General features: G+C 32.6%; 2 protein-coding genes across 2 annotated transcripts; one reads left to right on the plus strand and one right to left on the minus strand.

Moving 5' to 3' along the window:
- Window positions 1-13,241: 13,241 nt before the first annotated feature.
- Window positions 13,242-14,275, plus strand: LOC121263417. Its single transcript, XM_041166290.1, has one exon. It carries the CDS (start codon window positions 13,467-13,469, stop codon window positions 14,034-14,036), a length of 570 nt encoding a protein of 189 aa, XP_041022224.1. The 5' UTR covers window positions 13,242-13,466; the 3' UTR covers window positions 14,037-14,275.
- A 1,306-nt stretch (window positions 14,276-15,581) lies between these two features.
- LOC121263418 (zinc finger protein 6-like) lies at window positions 15,582-16,345 on the minus strand. Its single transcript, XM_041166291.1, has one exon. It carries the CDS (start codon window positions 16,326-16,328, stop codon window positions 15,684-15,686), a length of 645 nt encoding a protein of 214 aa, XP_041022225.1. The 5' UTR covers window positions 16,329-16,345; the 3' UTR covers window positions 15,582-15,683.
- Window positions 16,346-17,544: the final 1,199 nt, after the last annotated feature.

Raw genomic sequence — 17,544 nt, forward strand, 5'->3', positions numbered from 1 at the left:
TTCAAAAAAGCATTATTAAAAAATTCTCTTATCTATTTTCAAGAAACCCAATAAAAAACACATCTCTTGATTTTTCCAAACCATTCTTAAAATTTCATTTGTCAAATATGCCTTTATTGCCCAAGTCATTCTCAAAACAATGTGTTTTTGAAATCTTAGGCCATGTTTGGTCAACTCCTTTTTATAAACTATATTAAAAAAATCTTGAACTTTAATATAAGCTTATTTCATTTTTTTAAATTTTATTTCAACTTTTCATCTAGTCATTTGCAGTTTCAGTAAAAAGTAAGAAACATAAAAAAAACAATTTTTACAAAAACATAAACAAAAATACTCTTAAAAGTCATGTATAAACTACTTTTTAACTCTATTTGCACCTTCACAAATCTTAAATTAAAATATATTTAAAAAAATATTTAAACTCATATCTACTTTCACAAACACCAATAATTAATATATATATATATATATTTAAAAAAATTATCAAAACCTCTTGTAACCAAACATACCCTTAATATTATTCAAACAATAACTAATCATGGTACTTGAACTACTACGTACGTAATTGTTCGAATGATATTATGATAACAATTTGCAACACATCTTGTGAACCATGCATTAAGTCTATTACAAACGTTCGAATGCTGAAAATACAGATACTGTTCAAACCAATGTTGCATGATTTTCTATCATGAATATTTTTGTTGGATTAACATTTTTTGATTTTTTTTTTTAGAAAGGTCTATGTTCGAACTTGCATGTCTTTCTCGAATAATTACAAAAATTCTTATAAGACATTAGTAGGGGTCAAATGATTAGCGGCCTATAATTTAGTCTGGAGATAAAGTCGAAAATTAAGTTAAGAAATAAGACTAAGAAGAGATAATGAAAGAGATTCAGACTCTTAAAATGAAAGAAATTTAGACTCCTAAAAGGAAAAAGATTCAGACTCCTAAAAGGAAAAAGATTCAGACTCCTAAAAAGAAAGGGATTCATAAGATAAGTTGGACTCAATCACTCCAAAGAAATAGAACTCGATCTATATAAGGAGGAGATCTCCATAAATCTATAGAAGCTCTCTATGTACAAACTTCTCCACACACTAGAGACTCCAAGGGATCTTCTCTCAAAGGAGGCATTATCTTCAACCTCCCGAATCCTTAAATTTCTCCATTGTATTGAGAGATATGTGAGGTCATGAGAGATTGTAAAATCTCCCATTATAGTGGATTTCATCCTCAAACAATCTTTGGATGTAGGCTTTTATGCTGAACTATATAACTCTTTGTGTCTATTTTTATTTATTTATTTGCTATTTATAGCCTAAATCACCATCGTGGGCTGAGAATAATTCTTCACTCCCTTCTGGTCTATTGTACAATTTAAGGCATGTAAAAAATAAGTTTTAGCATCAATTTCTGTATAGACGAAAATGAATTCGTCGCAAAAACTCAACATTCTTGTAGTAGCATTAACAACATTAATGAACTATAAATGTTGTACCAAAAAGGAACTTGTAGAAATATGATTTATTTTTTGTCCCAACAATTAATTAATCAAACAACCTCTTCCCAGAAGAAGGAACTTGTTATTAAGGGTGTAACTGGTCTGGTTTTGGATAAAATTTAAGACCGAATCGGTATGTACCAGTTTTACATTTTTTAAAACCAATTACGCACCGGTTACCCTCCTAAACCGGTATATTTGATTTTACCGATTTCCGATCTGGTCTGGTCTGATTTTTTGATTTTTTACTAAAAAAATCCATACATACAAACTATCAAATGCACATATAAAATACAATCTGATTTACAATGCAATCCATATACACAAACTATCAAACACACACACACACACACAGACATATACACTGACACACACAAACACACATATAAATTCAAATCTTCAGTTATCTTCGAAAGTTTCAAATGTTCCAATACACTGACACATAGACACACACAGACATATACATATAAACAAACACATACAGACACATAGGGGTGTAACCGATCCGGTCCGGTCAGATTTTGGATAAAATTTAGGACCGAACTGGTATGTACCGGTTTTACATTTTTCAAAACCGATTACGCCCCGGTTACCCTCCTAAACCGGTATCTCCAGTTTTACAGGTTTCCGGTCCGGTTTTCCGGTCCAGTTTTCCAGTTTTTTTAAAATATAAAAATATATAATAAAGTGTTACCTCTTATGATAAAATGTTATTAATAATTTAATATATATTTTTTATGTTTAAAGCATATGATCAATTAAATTTTCATCTTTAAGATTAAACTTTTATTTTTTAAATTATAATAACATTATCGTATATATAATTATATTAATAACATATAATCAAACAAATTACAAATGTTTATATTTAAGATTAACATTTCATGTTATAATTTATAAATTATAATATGAAATTATTTCATATATGATCTATAATTATATATATATTATATATAAAAATTTAATATATAATTATATATTATGTATAAAACTTATATATATAATATTTTGTATAATATATAAAATTAATTTATATATTTTTTTTTCAATCGGTCCGGTTCGGTCCGGTCCGGTCCCGGAAACTACAGAACCGAAATCGGACCGATTCCGGCCGGTTTTCAAAATATAGGAAACAGTTCCGGACCGGATCGGTTCAAAAACCGAACCAGTTCGGTCCGATCCGGTCCGGTCCGATTTGTCGGTTTAAATTTACACTCTTACAGACACACAAAAACACATATAAATTCAAAAAAGTTAATCTATATATACAAACATAGACTTCTAGTTCACGCATATGGAGAGGGGGGATTACAGAAGCTTCCCATCAACAATAAACTGCACTTTCAGGTAATTTCACAATCACAATCACAAAATCCTAATAACACAAACACAATCACAAAACCCTAATGATTCATATAACTTGAATTAATTTCAAATAACTTAAATAAGTGAAATGAAAAAAATAATGAAAAAAGATTACCGTGAGGAATTGAAGAAACAGAGACGTGAGGTGAGGCCGTAAGTCCGTGCGTGGGTGGGGGGGGGGGGTTCGATGACGATAGTGATTCCGTGAGCTCATGGTATGTGCGACGGCCGGTGATGGGAAGTAGAGAGAGGGAGACGAGAGGGCAAAGTAGAGGCAGAGACTAGAGAGGTAGAGACGAGAGACGAGAGTGAGGAGAGGCCGTAAGTCTATGAGGGGAGGTTTGATGACGACGATAGTGATGCCATGAGCTCACGGTATGTGCGACGGTCGTTGAGTGGAGGTAGAGAGACGGAGACGAGAGGGAGACTAGAGAGGCAGAGACGAGAGACGAGAGTGAGGAGAGAGGCGTCGTTTGAAATTGTTTTTGGGTTTATGCCTTATGGTATAAACGGGAATTGTGAGAGGAAACGGCACCGTTTCCTTTAATTTTTACTTTCAATTGTTTTTTTCTTTTTTTTTTAAATGATAATTAAAATTTTTTTTGATGGTTTGGGAAATTGATAATTATAATTTATATATATTTGTAATACCTTTAATACATAGTTAATAGTTATAGACTATAGTGATTTGGTTATAGTGATTAATATTGATTTAGTTATAGTGATTATTGATTAGTATAACTATAGTCTATATTAGGCTATTATTATTAGCTATATATTAGTATAGCTATATAATATATTAGACTATTTGATAGTATTAATATTAGACTATTAGTATAACTATAACTATAGTCTACATTAGACTATTAGTATTAGTTAAATAGTTATAGACTTATATATTAGTATAGCTATATAATATATTAGACTATATAATAGTATTAATATCAGACTATTAGTATAGTTATATATTAGTATCAGTTATAGTGATTTAGTATAACTATATTAGTATAAGTATAACTATAGTTTACATTAGACTATTAGTGTTAGTTAAATAGTTATAGACTTATATATTAGTATGGTTATATAATATATTAGACTATATAATAGTATTAATATTAGACTATTAGTATAGTTATATATTAGTATTAGTTATAGTGATTTAGTATAACTATATTAATATAAGTATAACTATTATATTAGTATAACTATAACTATAGTCTATATTAAACTATTAGTATTAGTTAAATAGTTATAGACTTATATATTAATATAGCTATATAATATATTAGACTATATAATAATATTAATATTAGACTATTAGTATAGTTATATATTAGTATTAGTTATAAACTATATATTAGTATTAGTTATAAACTTATATATTAGCATAGCTATATAAATTATTAGACTATATAATAGTATTAATATTAGACTATTAGTATATCTATCTATTAGTATTAGTTATAAACTATATATTAGTATAGCTATATAATATATGATCAATTAAATTTTCATTTTTAAAATTAAACTTTTATTTTATAATAACATTATCTTATATATAATTATATTAATAGCATATGATCAAACAAATTACAGATATTCATATTTAAGATGAACATTTTATGTTATAATTTATAAATTATAATATGAAATTATTTCATATATGATATTTAATTATATATATTATATATAAAAATTTCACATATAATTATATATTATATATAAAACTTATATATATATATATAATATTAATTTATATTTTTTTTATCAACCGGTCCGGTCTAGAAAATCCTAAAACCTGAACTGGTCCGATTCCGGCAAGTTTGCACATTACAAGAACTGGTCCCGGACCGGACCGGACCGATTCAAAACCGGTCCAATCCAGTCCAATCCGGACAGGCTTTTCGATTTAAATTTACACCCCTACTTATTACAGTGAATTGGAAATTCTACCATGAAAGAAAATGAATTATGTTGCAAGCACGTGTTCATAACCTCGTGATCGTTACAAAAAGGGTAGCCTCATACGACATTATTTTATATTGGAGTCATTCATTCTCTATTTTATTTATTTATTTTAATATTGGAGTAGTCATATATACCTAACCATATATACCTAACTACAAATTAATAAACTCTATTTTAGCCCAAGTAATCTTGGCAGTACTGAAAAGATCCTTCACTCTAACCACCCTGGATTAATGTACGTTGAATCTTCCTTCTTATTGAATAATACAACTTCAGAATTTTCCAAGTTATTGTTTTCATAAACTGTTTTTCAGGCATAAAATTCATCTTTAAATTTATCTGATACTTCAAATTACTCTTTAAAATTGTCTGAGGTCTTTTTATTTATTGCATATTTGAAAATCGTGCGTGTATAAGTTACTCTCATTATAACAATTTTGATTTTTAGAGACGAAATTATTTAGGGATGAATTAAATTTCGTCCCTAAAAGTATTTTGGACAAAATTTAAATTTTATCTCAAAACATGGATGAGGTTCTCAATGTGTTCGAACGGATAAATATCCGTTCAAACTAGATCTTTTGTGACGAAATATATCGTCTCAAAAATTGAAAATAGTTCGAACGGGATAACCTATGTTCGAACAGTGAGTTAACGGCTGTTCGAATGGTTTAGTCTTTATTCGAATAATAATCTTGGCAGGAAAGTACATATAATTTTACTAGGGAAAGTTCAAAACTGTTCGAATGAGAGTTTTTTGGTGGGAAAATTTGGGGGGATGAGGTCAAGACAATTCGAACACAAAAACTTGGTTCGAACAAAATTGAACACCACATTCATTCATTCAAACGACGTGTTTGGTGGGAAATTATATAAAAATTGGCGGAGATTTGTTGCAACACTGTTTGATCGAAAGTATTATGTTAGAACGGTATATGATTTGTTCGAATGCTTAAATAAGCGTTTGAACAACGTCGTTTAATTATATAATTTATTGAAAGGCATCAAAATACCTTAAAATTAATTTTTTTTTTTAACTTATTAGTTATCATTTTTAAAATATTAAAAATATAGACGTATTATATAGTATTATTTATGGTGCGCTAAAATATTTCATATTTATAAATGAATTTTATGTAATTAATTTAAAAATATTTTAATGAGTTCTTTTATGTTAAATAAGATTTTTAATTAACTAAATATTACTTTATAGATAGTCATTTTTTATATTATCATGAACTATAATTTATTTAAGAAAAAATATTCCAAACAATAAACAAGTTAGCATACACCAAAAATACAAACCATAAACTAATTAAATCCCAAAAATATAATGTTCGATGTATACAACATAAAAAATTGAAGTAAAAAATAAAACTATTTATCTGGTAAGTAGTTCAAAATCGTCTTGTAGGAAAGATAGACATCCCTCCATCTCCTGAAACTTCTCCATGACGAACTCAACGATCTCCTTGACCAAAAGTCGGCGACACTCTTCGAGCAAGGATAGCATCTCATCCAATGTAGCCCCAGTAGGTTGCCTCTGAGCACTGGCGGAAGTAGAAGCTGGATCACTCAGCATCCCACTATCTTGTGCTGTTGGAATATTAGTTTGAGTCTTCCTTAAGTGGTCCTCGCTCTTACTAAATGTGATCTTGTTAAGGGACTCGATCTGTGGGTGGCTTCGCTCAGTCATTTCCACATTAACCCCCAATTGGATTAGGAGGTTAGAGATCATCAGTACAAATAGTAAACTACCTCTACTCGAGTAGCGAGACTCAGATCGAGTGTGGATGAAGAAATATAATGGCAGATTGATCGGATCTCCTCGTGCTATTAATACCATAAATCAAGCTCGATCGATGCTAAAATCTGTCTTGTGTTTCCTCGGATTGACGTTGTGGGAAACAATTAAATTTAGCATTCTAAAAAATGTTGTACAATCTACCTGTTTGATGACATTGATGCCATCATACGGAGCAGCCGAAGCATCCATCATCAACTAACGAACCTTATCATCTGCTACAGCCTGGTCCTCACTGTCATCCTCACTATCTGATCCAGCATCATGTGCAGGTGGGGTTTGTGCGGCCAGTGTACGGTATGCACCAATCATGTGTGGGATCCCAATGAAATCAGAAATAACGGAAGGTGAGATAGTAATACTCACATCTCGATACAGTAAAGGTGAAGGTCTCCACATCAGCCTCCAATATGTGACTCATGGCATGGTAAAACTCACCGACCATGTTTGGATATGCAACCCCTGCTAACAGATTGGTGCCCATCCTCTGTCGGTGATGATGGAGAATATGCTCCGTCCATCCCAAGAAATATCGCGGAAGTCATCTAGAATGATCTCCTGCTCGACTAGTATAGATCTCGGTGTTTGAACACTAGCTTCTCCACTAAGTTAGCCGGTCTCACTCCCACATTTTCTTCCACTAGTTGCCATTAATTCACTGTTCATAAGACCACAATGAATATAAATAATAATTAAATAAAGATGTAATTATAATATATTATCTACATATATAATATAATTGCTTAATCTGTTAGAATTGTAACAACAACGTTCGAACGGAAGCTAACGGCATGTACCCCAGTTCGAATCATCACACAATAGTTCGAACAACAAGAGTAAGAGTTCGAACAGATAATACTTCTTCAAACCAATAATTAATGTGTTCGAATGCTGAGAGTGTCTGTTTGGAAAATAAAAGTTCGAATAGGGTTGTAACCATTTGAACGCTGAATGTGTCTGTTTGGCAAATAAGAGTTCGAATAGGTTCATAATAGTTTGAACGCGACCTTGCCAAACAGACCATGGCTGAGTCGATTCAGCACCGAACCTAAAACCCAACATTTCATCATTTTAATCAGTCCAAATCACGATGGAGTGGCTTCACTCCATCATTTATACAGCTAAAAGCTGTTTGTGGAGGCTGGAAAACACCATAATGAGGTCGGATCCGACCCCCTTCATTGTTCACCATATTATTTCAAAAAACAATCAAATGATGAGTAGATTAGGGGCATACCTCTTAGAAAATAGAAAGTGGGCTTTCTACGGCGGAGTTGGTGGTGAAGTTGGTGGCAAAAATATGTAGATGACGGTTGTGTCATGTTCGAACGTTTCTCTAATATCACAGTATAATACTAATATGATACTAGTATTATACATAATACTATAATACATGTATTATAATACTAATATAATACTAGTATACTAGTACTAGTACTAGTACTATATATACTATATAATACTAATATATTATATACTAGCATATATATACGCGCACACACACACTATAATACACCATATATAATATATTAGTATATTAGTATATAGTATATATATCAGTATATATTATATAATATATATATATAGTATATTTTATAATATTTATAGAAGATTCTTAATATTCTTAATATACTATATAGTATACTTATATATTATACTAGTATAGTATATTTAGTATATACTATAATATAATATACTATACTAGTATGCTAGTATACTATTATAGTTTATTTAGTATTACTATACTATATATAATATAGTATACCATATATTATATATAATACTATACACTAGTATATATAATATACTATACAATATATAATATACTATATATTATATAATATATTTGTATATTTAGAGGAAATAATTAATGTGTTCGTACAGATAGGGTATGTTTTCGAACAGACTAGTATGGTATTCGAACGTTTAGTGTAGTGCATCTGACTCTGATCAAATGGAAAATTCTTGTAGAATGTGTTTGGAGGGAAACGTGGCGTCAAATTCATGGAATATACACCCATTCGAACAGATAATATGTAGGGAAATATTCTCTGTTTTGCGTTTGAACTCTTGTCTTAAGCATTCGAACGGGTAAAGGCTGAACAAAAACGCGCTAAATTTAGGCGCAATTGTGAAATTCCCCGTTCAAATGGGAAGTTATAGACTTGGAACGCTATACCTCCAGTCATATTTCACACGGATCATCACGGTTTTGTTTCTTCAAGCCGTGGAGTGCAAAGAGAGAGAGAGAGAGGGATGGCGAGCTTGATAGCGAGTGTTGGAGAGAGAGAGGAGAGGTTATAGAGAGAGAAACACCTTTGTAGTTTAGGTAAGTATTTTTTTTTTGTGGATTTTTTTTGTATTTCGAATTATATATAGTTGTTTTTGAGATTTGATTTATGGTTTTTCTCATAAAGATTTATCTACATGTAGGTATCGGTGATTTGTGGAGATTTATTGGATTGCACAAATTTGAGGTAAGGTCTCTAAAATATTTTGGGATGAATAATATAGTGATTTGTTAATGTTTGTGAAGTTAATGTTAATGTTTGTCAAATTAATGTTAATTGTTTTAGTATGTTAGTGTGATTTGAGGATGAATAGCAAACATTGTCCAACAGCTGTCCTTATGATGTCCGCCAACGTGATTTTGCTTTCTTTTTCCCATGGTAATAAAGAATCATCCCATGTTTACTTTCTTTTTCTTTTTAAAAAATTATATAGCTATGATTGATGGCATTTTGATGGCATTTTTGTACATAAACTTAATTATATTGCTGTTTTTTTTTAAGTAAATATCATTTGGATGGAGAAGAACATTGGGTATTTCCAAATAATATTTGGGTATTTCCATAAAATAGCTAAATTAATATAATATAAACAAACAAACCAATTACCTATAAATTAAACACCCATATAATATTTGGATATTTCCATAAAATACCCTAATTAAAATAATATAAACCAACAAACCAATTACCTATGAATTAAACGTATTATTTAGACATATTTGAATGTATAATAGTTTGAATTATTTCTAAGTTTATGTTTTATATAAACTAGTGGCTTGGTTTACTAGTTAGGAGTCGAATGTCAGTATTATTTTGATATGTAATTGAACCTTAGACCTGTTCTAAAGTTGTGGCCAAACATTCGTAAAAAATATTTAGGTACAACTCTTAAATTATCGGAAGTGAACAGTTTGAGATTCTATCATCTATATGGCAGATATATTCAGTCTAAACTTTTGTGTTAGTTATGAAAATTTTGGTTCAGTATTTCCTTTCATTCTTCAGGTGTGTGATCCATAAGTTGCTCGGGCCATGGATAGGGTCGAGGACTTTTCGCGACTAGCATACTTGGAGAACTGTAGGAAAATATTGATGAAATTTCAACTAATATGGGAGTTTTGGACTGATATATATGCGATATATATTATAGTCTCTCGAATGAGATAAAACCAACTACCTTATCAAAATAGAAGCGGTGAATGTGAAAAGACCTTTGCTGTGTTTACCCATGAATTACGTTTTTTTGAGACACAGTCGACGAGTAATGAAAATACAATGAATAAGAGTTAGGTATTGTTGGGAGATAGACTTGGTCAAGACTATAAGGAGTATGCACAAATGGTGAAGTTTTTTTTTATAAATTGCTCGTGGGAGTGTTGATAGTCGGAGATTTATAAGATTTCCATGCAAGAAGTGAAAAAAACCTTAATTTTTACAACTTAGTGGTTGTGAAGGAACATTTATATGTAAATTGAATCGATCCTAAATACTCACATTGAGTCTTACATGGTGAACCATTTCCTAAATGAGTTAGATTTGGCAGTCAGTCCAATCAAATGGAGGAAGATAACGGCATCGACATAGATGACATAAATGTGGATGTTTTTTATGATAGTGATGATAATAGAGAGGATATAATAGAGATGTTAGGAGATCTTGGTGCATAAATGTTTGGGATTAGGGATGAGAAGAAACATCTACACATTCATTTGAAGGAAATGAAAACTTTGGAAGACTGTGGAAGGATGCACAACGAGAACTATATGAGGGGTGCACCCGTCATAGTAAGTTATCTTTCACGATGAGGTTGCTTCATATTAAATTTATATGTCGTATTTCTGCAAAGGCCATTGACATATTGCTCAAATTATTTAAAGAGGCTCTCTCATAGGATAATATAGTACATCGCAATTTTTATGAAGTGAATTAATTGAAATTGAAGCAAGGGTTAGGATTTGATTATAATATCATCCACACATGTAAGAATGACCGTGTTCTCTTCTGACAGCAATATGCAAAATTTGATGCATGTCTAGTGTGTCATGAGACAAGATGGACATCCGATAAGCGTGGTGTATCCCTAAAGAGTGTTAAGAAATTTTTCGTTGATTACTTGATTGCAAAGATTGTTTACATCCCGGTTGACTGCGAAAGATATGCCTTGGCATCATACATAAAGAGGTACGTCAAAATCCATTCCAAGCAATGTCACCAAATGAATGAAAGAAGGTTTGTGATATTTTTAAAGATCTTGCTTATCAGGTAATTTTTCTGCTATTTTTTTATAGTATATGATAGATGTATTAAACATATAGACATATTGTTTTTTTAGCAATAGAGTACTGTGAACAAAGCAAACAAATCAAATTTGATGATACACCATCATGCGGGTTCTCAATCTTTTTCATCGTTTATTTAAAAAAAGGGTAATGTTATATTAGTCTCTATTAAATATTAACATATATATTTTTTCTGATTTAAGTTCTAATATAAATTTTCCTTTTCAGTAAGAAGAAAGTCCTACTGATTATAATCTGACTCAATTGTATGCAAAAGTACATAAAAATCATGATGATGTTTGGACTAGTTTTGAAGCAGAATAAATTATGTAAGTTTTAAGTATTTTTAATTCAATTGTTTAATAATATTTTTGTTACTTATACTAGTTTTAATTTTTTTTTGTAGGACAAGATGATGTCATTTAAGGAAACTGCTACGGATCCATCTGATGAGTTATCTATCAACGATGCTCAGATCGTTTTTCAAGTTCCTAGACCATATTCTGGATATTTGAGGGGCTTAGGACAATGCGTTAAGCCATTCTCAACATTATCATCATCTTCTCAAGTCAGATCGAATGAGAAAACTCATGAATTAGAGGAAGCAATGCTTGAAATAGAACATTTGAGGTCCAAGGAAAAAGATTTGCTGACCCGATTAGATCAAGCAGTTGATTTAGAGGCGATATTAGAAGAAAATATGCAGAAGATGCAGAAGAAGCTGGAGATTCTATCCCAAAAATTGTTTGAACAATGGCAATAAATGATGTCCCAAAACTCTATGCCACCACCACAATTCTAGAACTTATTTTTCTTTAATTGTCATTTTATTATTATGTCCCAAAACATTTGAACAATTGTGATATTTAAATTACATTATTTAATATTAGTATCTTATTTTTAATTTAAATTAGTTATGTATCATGAGTACTACCGTTCGAACGGACGATACCCAGTTTGAATAGTAAATTGCAATTTATAAATCTTCGATAGCTTTTTACATTGCGTTTGAACCGAACAAAACCCATTCGAATGATTAGAGAGAAATCCAGATCTTCGAACAACCATACATAGCGTTTGAATAGTATCACGTTCAAACAGTCGTTTTATTTTCGATCTGACAGTAATCGTTCATATTAATTGTGTTCGAAGAACAATTTTGCTTTTTGTTCGAACACTCTATCCTTTTGAACAAGATCAAATATATTCGATAGTTCGAATCAAGTTTATGTACGGTTCGAATGTATTTGTGTTTGTTTGAACTAATTTCTTTCCATTCGAAAGGTTTTTTGGGAAAAAAAATTTTAGTCTTCAAAAAAATGTCCATTCAAATGCCTACGACTGGTTTTGCCCAATTTTGTCCCCAAATTTTTTTTGAGATGAAAATCTAATTTCGTCTGAAAAAATCTTTTGAGACAAGCTTCTTGAAACGACTAAATTTCCTCTCAAAAAAGTTTTTGAGATGAAAATGAGATTTTTTGGGACAAAATGATTCGTCCCAAAAACCCAATTCTCATTTCATCCCAAAAGACCAATTCTCTTGTAATGTTACTGTGAAATATTTAATTAAAAAGAATATAGTATAAAATTAGGGTTTGAGCTCAGAATTTATACTTATATTATATGTAAAATTACTAATTATCATAAAAATTTAAGCAGATGAAAAATGATAGATTTTTATTATTTATTTTATATTTTAACATTATCAATGATTTTGAAGGAAGATATGGGATCCATTTTAGAATGGACGTTCTAACATGTGCTGCTGCTAGCTGCATGCATGCACTTGTTATATATAATTAGCTGTCAACTGAGGCCGTATAGGCTGACTTCTTGGTGCACAAATATGTTTGACCGAGTTCTTGGTCACCGAATAATTCTCCTCGACACAATTGTTCAGTATTTTACTATTTTTCCACCATGCATATATATATATATATATATATATATTTGTCATTCTGCCAAATGCCAATATGTAACAATTTATTTTATTATTAATTTCTTTATTTGCCCAACCTGTAAATGAAGTCTCTTCTACAAGTCCGTACGTAGTTGTCCCTCTCAAACATTAGTGGAAGACCCTGAACCTCATACAACCAATGCTGCCTACATATAATATTACACTTCCCAACAAATGGTCCATATATTAGCTCATTTTTCTGACTTTCCCAGGAATGGTTGCCTGTCTCTTCCCTTTGTACCCTAAACAACCGTCACAGTGAAGAGGGTTCTGATCTTCAACCGGCTTCTAAAATGGAAACAAAATCAGACACCATCATCATCTTCGACATTCAAACGAATAAGGATTCCATCCCTGACAACATCAAGAGGGCTCCTGCAAACGCGGGAGATGTGAAAAAGAAGCGCGGTCCAATGAACCTCCTCAGAGCAGCATCATTTATTTTCCGCAGGTCTAAGAAACCGAAACCCAGTCATGTGGATGTAGCCTCCAATGGGTCATCGAAGCTCCAGTCGCACGTTGATCAGGTAGCCCTGCCAGAGTTGGTCTCGTCCCCGATGGTCGAACTCTTCAAGGTATCATGTGGGTTCTCGTCACCCATGTCTCGATCCTGCTACGGCTCGGCCTCTTCGTGTTCTGAAGCCAGTACGAGCCGGCATGCATCCGCGGTTAACCTCCAGGAGCTCGACAGGAGCGAGGATATTGATCATGATGGTGCTGCTTACGCCAATTGCATTGGGGATGAGATGATCGACGCTAAGGCAGAGGTGTTCATTGCTCAATTCTACCAACAAATGAGGCTCCAACGCATGGACTCCATCGATCGTCGTTACCACGAGAGGACTCAGAGGTCAATAGGTTGAAGGGTGGAGAGAAAGAAACGCTTGGATGAGAAAGTTTGCTATTAATTGGCAGATCGAGTTCGCATGCATAATTTTCATCCTTCTTTGTTTTTCATCATAGAAGACTGAAAGTTCATGGGGCTGCCAACAATTATCAACATTATTCTTAATTATTAACATGATTTTGTACTGCTTGTAGTTTATTTTTTTTTCTCGGCATGCTTGTAGGTGCATGCTAATTTTATCGAAAAAAAAATACCGAGGGAGCAAAAAATACTGAAAATAGTCTAGGAAGAGCTAGCTGGCCTGGGGTTGATTTGAATTGGCTTCATGTGTCCAATATTCCAGCTTCCATTTACAGATTTTTGTATTTGTGAGTTTCTGGGATATTGTTGTTTTTTTGTTGGTTCTAACTTCTTTCTACAGAATCCTTTTGATTGGTTATAACGAATCGGAAATTCATTAAAAAGATGGGGATCATGATCGTTCTGATTTTCTTTTTCTTTTTCTTTTTTTTTTTTTTTTGGGGGGGGGGGGGGGGGGGGGGGTTATTGTGCATAGACATCACTACAAATTAAAAAAAAAAAAAAAAAAAAAAAGATCATATGACGTTGTTGCAACTACGACCACTAGCTAGTTGCGGAATCCCAAGTGCTCGAAGTGGAAGCCCGTTCAACCCTCATTGCGACATCGATCATTTAACCGTATCTTCTCTCCTTTCAATTACGTACTACTCTAAACAGGCTTTATTGATTAATTCTTTAATTCTATGCGAAGTTTTGGGCCCAGACGCCTGTGCCTGCCCACTTAGACGCTCTGCAAGGTAGACACCAGCCGTAGATTATGGTGTCAAGTTCCGGGATCAACTCCCCCGGAAGAACCCATGCCAAAGCTGGATTCCGCCATTCATCTAGCTAGCAACTAATTATATCTGATGATCAACAACGAAAAAGGGCACCACTCGACAAGAGCTGATGTGGGCGGCGAAGAATATCGATGCAAATATATGGTGCAAAATGCTCACGGCCTCGGCCACCATATTTATAAACCCAAAACCATCCATTTTTCACACTGGAAAGATCATTTTTTATTTTTATTTTTTAAATGCGCTCGCAGATGATCATCAGCTGGGATCAGGGTTTTTATATATAATGAGCGACCCAAAACCACAAATTCATCGATCTAGTGATTGATAAATTTGGACTAAATTAAACTTTAAACGATACTACAAGTGGACACACTTAATTTTTCTTATTATTTATTCTAAGTTTTCTATAAATTAATGTTCTCCGCTGCTAAATATACAAATTAATCAGGTTAATCGATCTGTGAATGTTTCCAACCTTTTCCGCGGTTGTGATCTTTCTAATCTATCTAACATGTTCCTATCATATATATTGTTTTATATTAGACTATCTATGGTACCAGATACTGGTCGCCTATTTTAATGATTCTCCTGATGATCTAAATGACATTCTGCTTCTACTACTCATAAAGCTGCACCATATATATATATATAAAATAGGCCATTTTATTGGAGCTTGTCAACCAGCTTAAACCTTCAAATTCAAACTCTAAATTAATAATGCATATATATAAATATATAGGACAAAGATTTTTTCGAAAAGGGGTCTGGTTTCATGCCTTAGGGTTCATCTAATCTAACTATTAACCAGACCCAGAGGGAGACAACTTTAGATGGAGATCGGCACCTAACTCCCCCTCTGGCAACTTACCAGCTGAGAATTCAGCCAACGACTGTGCATTAGAAGCAAACTGCACTGGGGTCGCCTCCAAAAATCGAGGAGGAAAAGATGAAATCAAAGGCGGCCGGAATGGATAAAAACTTGCATGTGCCGCCTGTGATCGTGACTCCAAGCTGCTAGCGGCAGCGCTGCTAGTGCTAACGAGTCCTCTTGAATAAATGGGCAGTACTGATGCTGATCTCACGGCGTGCGCTATTAGAATTGGCGCGCGCGCAGCTGCTATGAGGTACTGCCCATGATGACCACTGTGAAACTGGGAAGTACTACGCCTGGCTCTTTGGCGCTCTCGCTTGTGTGCATTTTGGTGGCCCCCTAATGCTTGGGAGTTGGAAAAAGCTCGACGGCAGTATTGACACATGAATTTTCTTTGCTCCTGATCTTCAAAGTTCTCTCTCTTGACTGCAAATTCTTGGCGTTCCATCAATGGAAATCCGAATAATCTAAGTCTCGAATTGGGATTTTCATCGGCCATGCTAGTGGATGACAAATTGGCCTGATGGAGTCGAGTTTTCAGCTGGCATGCAATTAGAGAGACTTTATCTGACATGCATTTTTTAAAAACCAAATGCCCTATTTTTATAGGAAATGGATTAATTTGTTTTTGGATTAAGAAACTTAAAACAAAAAACCAATTAAATTAAACTTTTGGACTCATCGTTAACAAACAATGCACAGCAGGCAAGATAGGTCATTTCCTTAAGATAGGATTACATGTGGGAAGAGATTCTATCTGAAGTACTGATCTTTCTTCCCCTCAGGTTATGTCAGAAACGTTTGGTAAGTTGTAAACTTTTTAAGGAAAAATTTTGTGTCATCTCTAGCTAGCACTATTGCAAGATATGTCATTTCCTTAAAGATAGTTATTTTACTACAGTGCGTACTGAGCTCGCTGGTAGTACGTATGCTAGCTTCACGTGGAGGTAGGCAGATCCTGACAACAGTGATGGTGAGATTTCATTAAAAAGAGCCCGAGAAGAACGGGAACTTATATAGTGTCATTGTCCATTGCATGTTCTAAGAATTCTAGATCTACTGTTCATGTTATAAAAGGTTGGTCTAGCTAGATATATATGTGAAAGTATTTAATAATTCATGTATGGATTATTATTATTCTTTTTAATAGAATTGCGTTGATTATGATATATCCTTTTCAATCTATTGTTATTTGAAAAATGTTATAGTTATAAAAAGATCTCATAAAAATAAATCTATAAATTGAGATGGTTCCATATGATACGTAAGATTTATTGTAACACCCCGTATTTTTTTAGTATATATATATATATATTTTTTATTGAATGATTATTTGTTATTAATTTAAAAATTTATTCTCTTGTTTTAAAATTGTTGGATTTTTAGTGGGTTTATTTTTATGATTTTTAATTTTGTGAAATTTATTTTTTAAGTGCTTTCTTTAAATTAATTATTGTCATGTGTTTAAATTTCTTCTCGAATTAAATTAACTTGTTGTTGGATTTAATTATTTATTTTCATTTTAATTACTGCGTTTGAATTATTTTATTTCACTTGCTGTTTTAAACCGTTTCCATTGAATCATTTTTTTTGTGACCCAAGTTGTGAATTTTGGACCTCATTTTTTTTCCCTCTATTTTCTTTTTTTTCCTTTTCTTTTTTCTTTTCTTTTTTTTTTTTCTTTCTCCCCTGGGTTCCCTTCCCGCGCAGACGCCTCTCTCTCTCTCTCTCTCTCTCTCTCTCTCTCGCCGTGCAACCGTCCCTCACCCAGCCCGCCGCCGTCGCGCCGC

The sequence above is a fragment of the Juglans microcarpa x Juglans regia genome, chromosome 4S (assembly GCF_004785595.1).
Source record: "Juglans microcarpa x Juglans regia isolate MS1-56 chromosome 4S, Jm3101_v1.0, whole genome shotgun sequence".
In the NCBI taxonomy this organism is placed as follows: domain Eukaryota; kingdom Viridiplantae; phylum Streptophyta; class Magnoliopsida; order Fagales; family Juglandaceae; genus Juglans; species Juglans microcarpa x Juglans regia.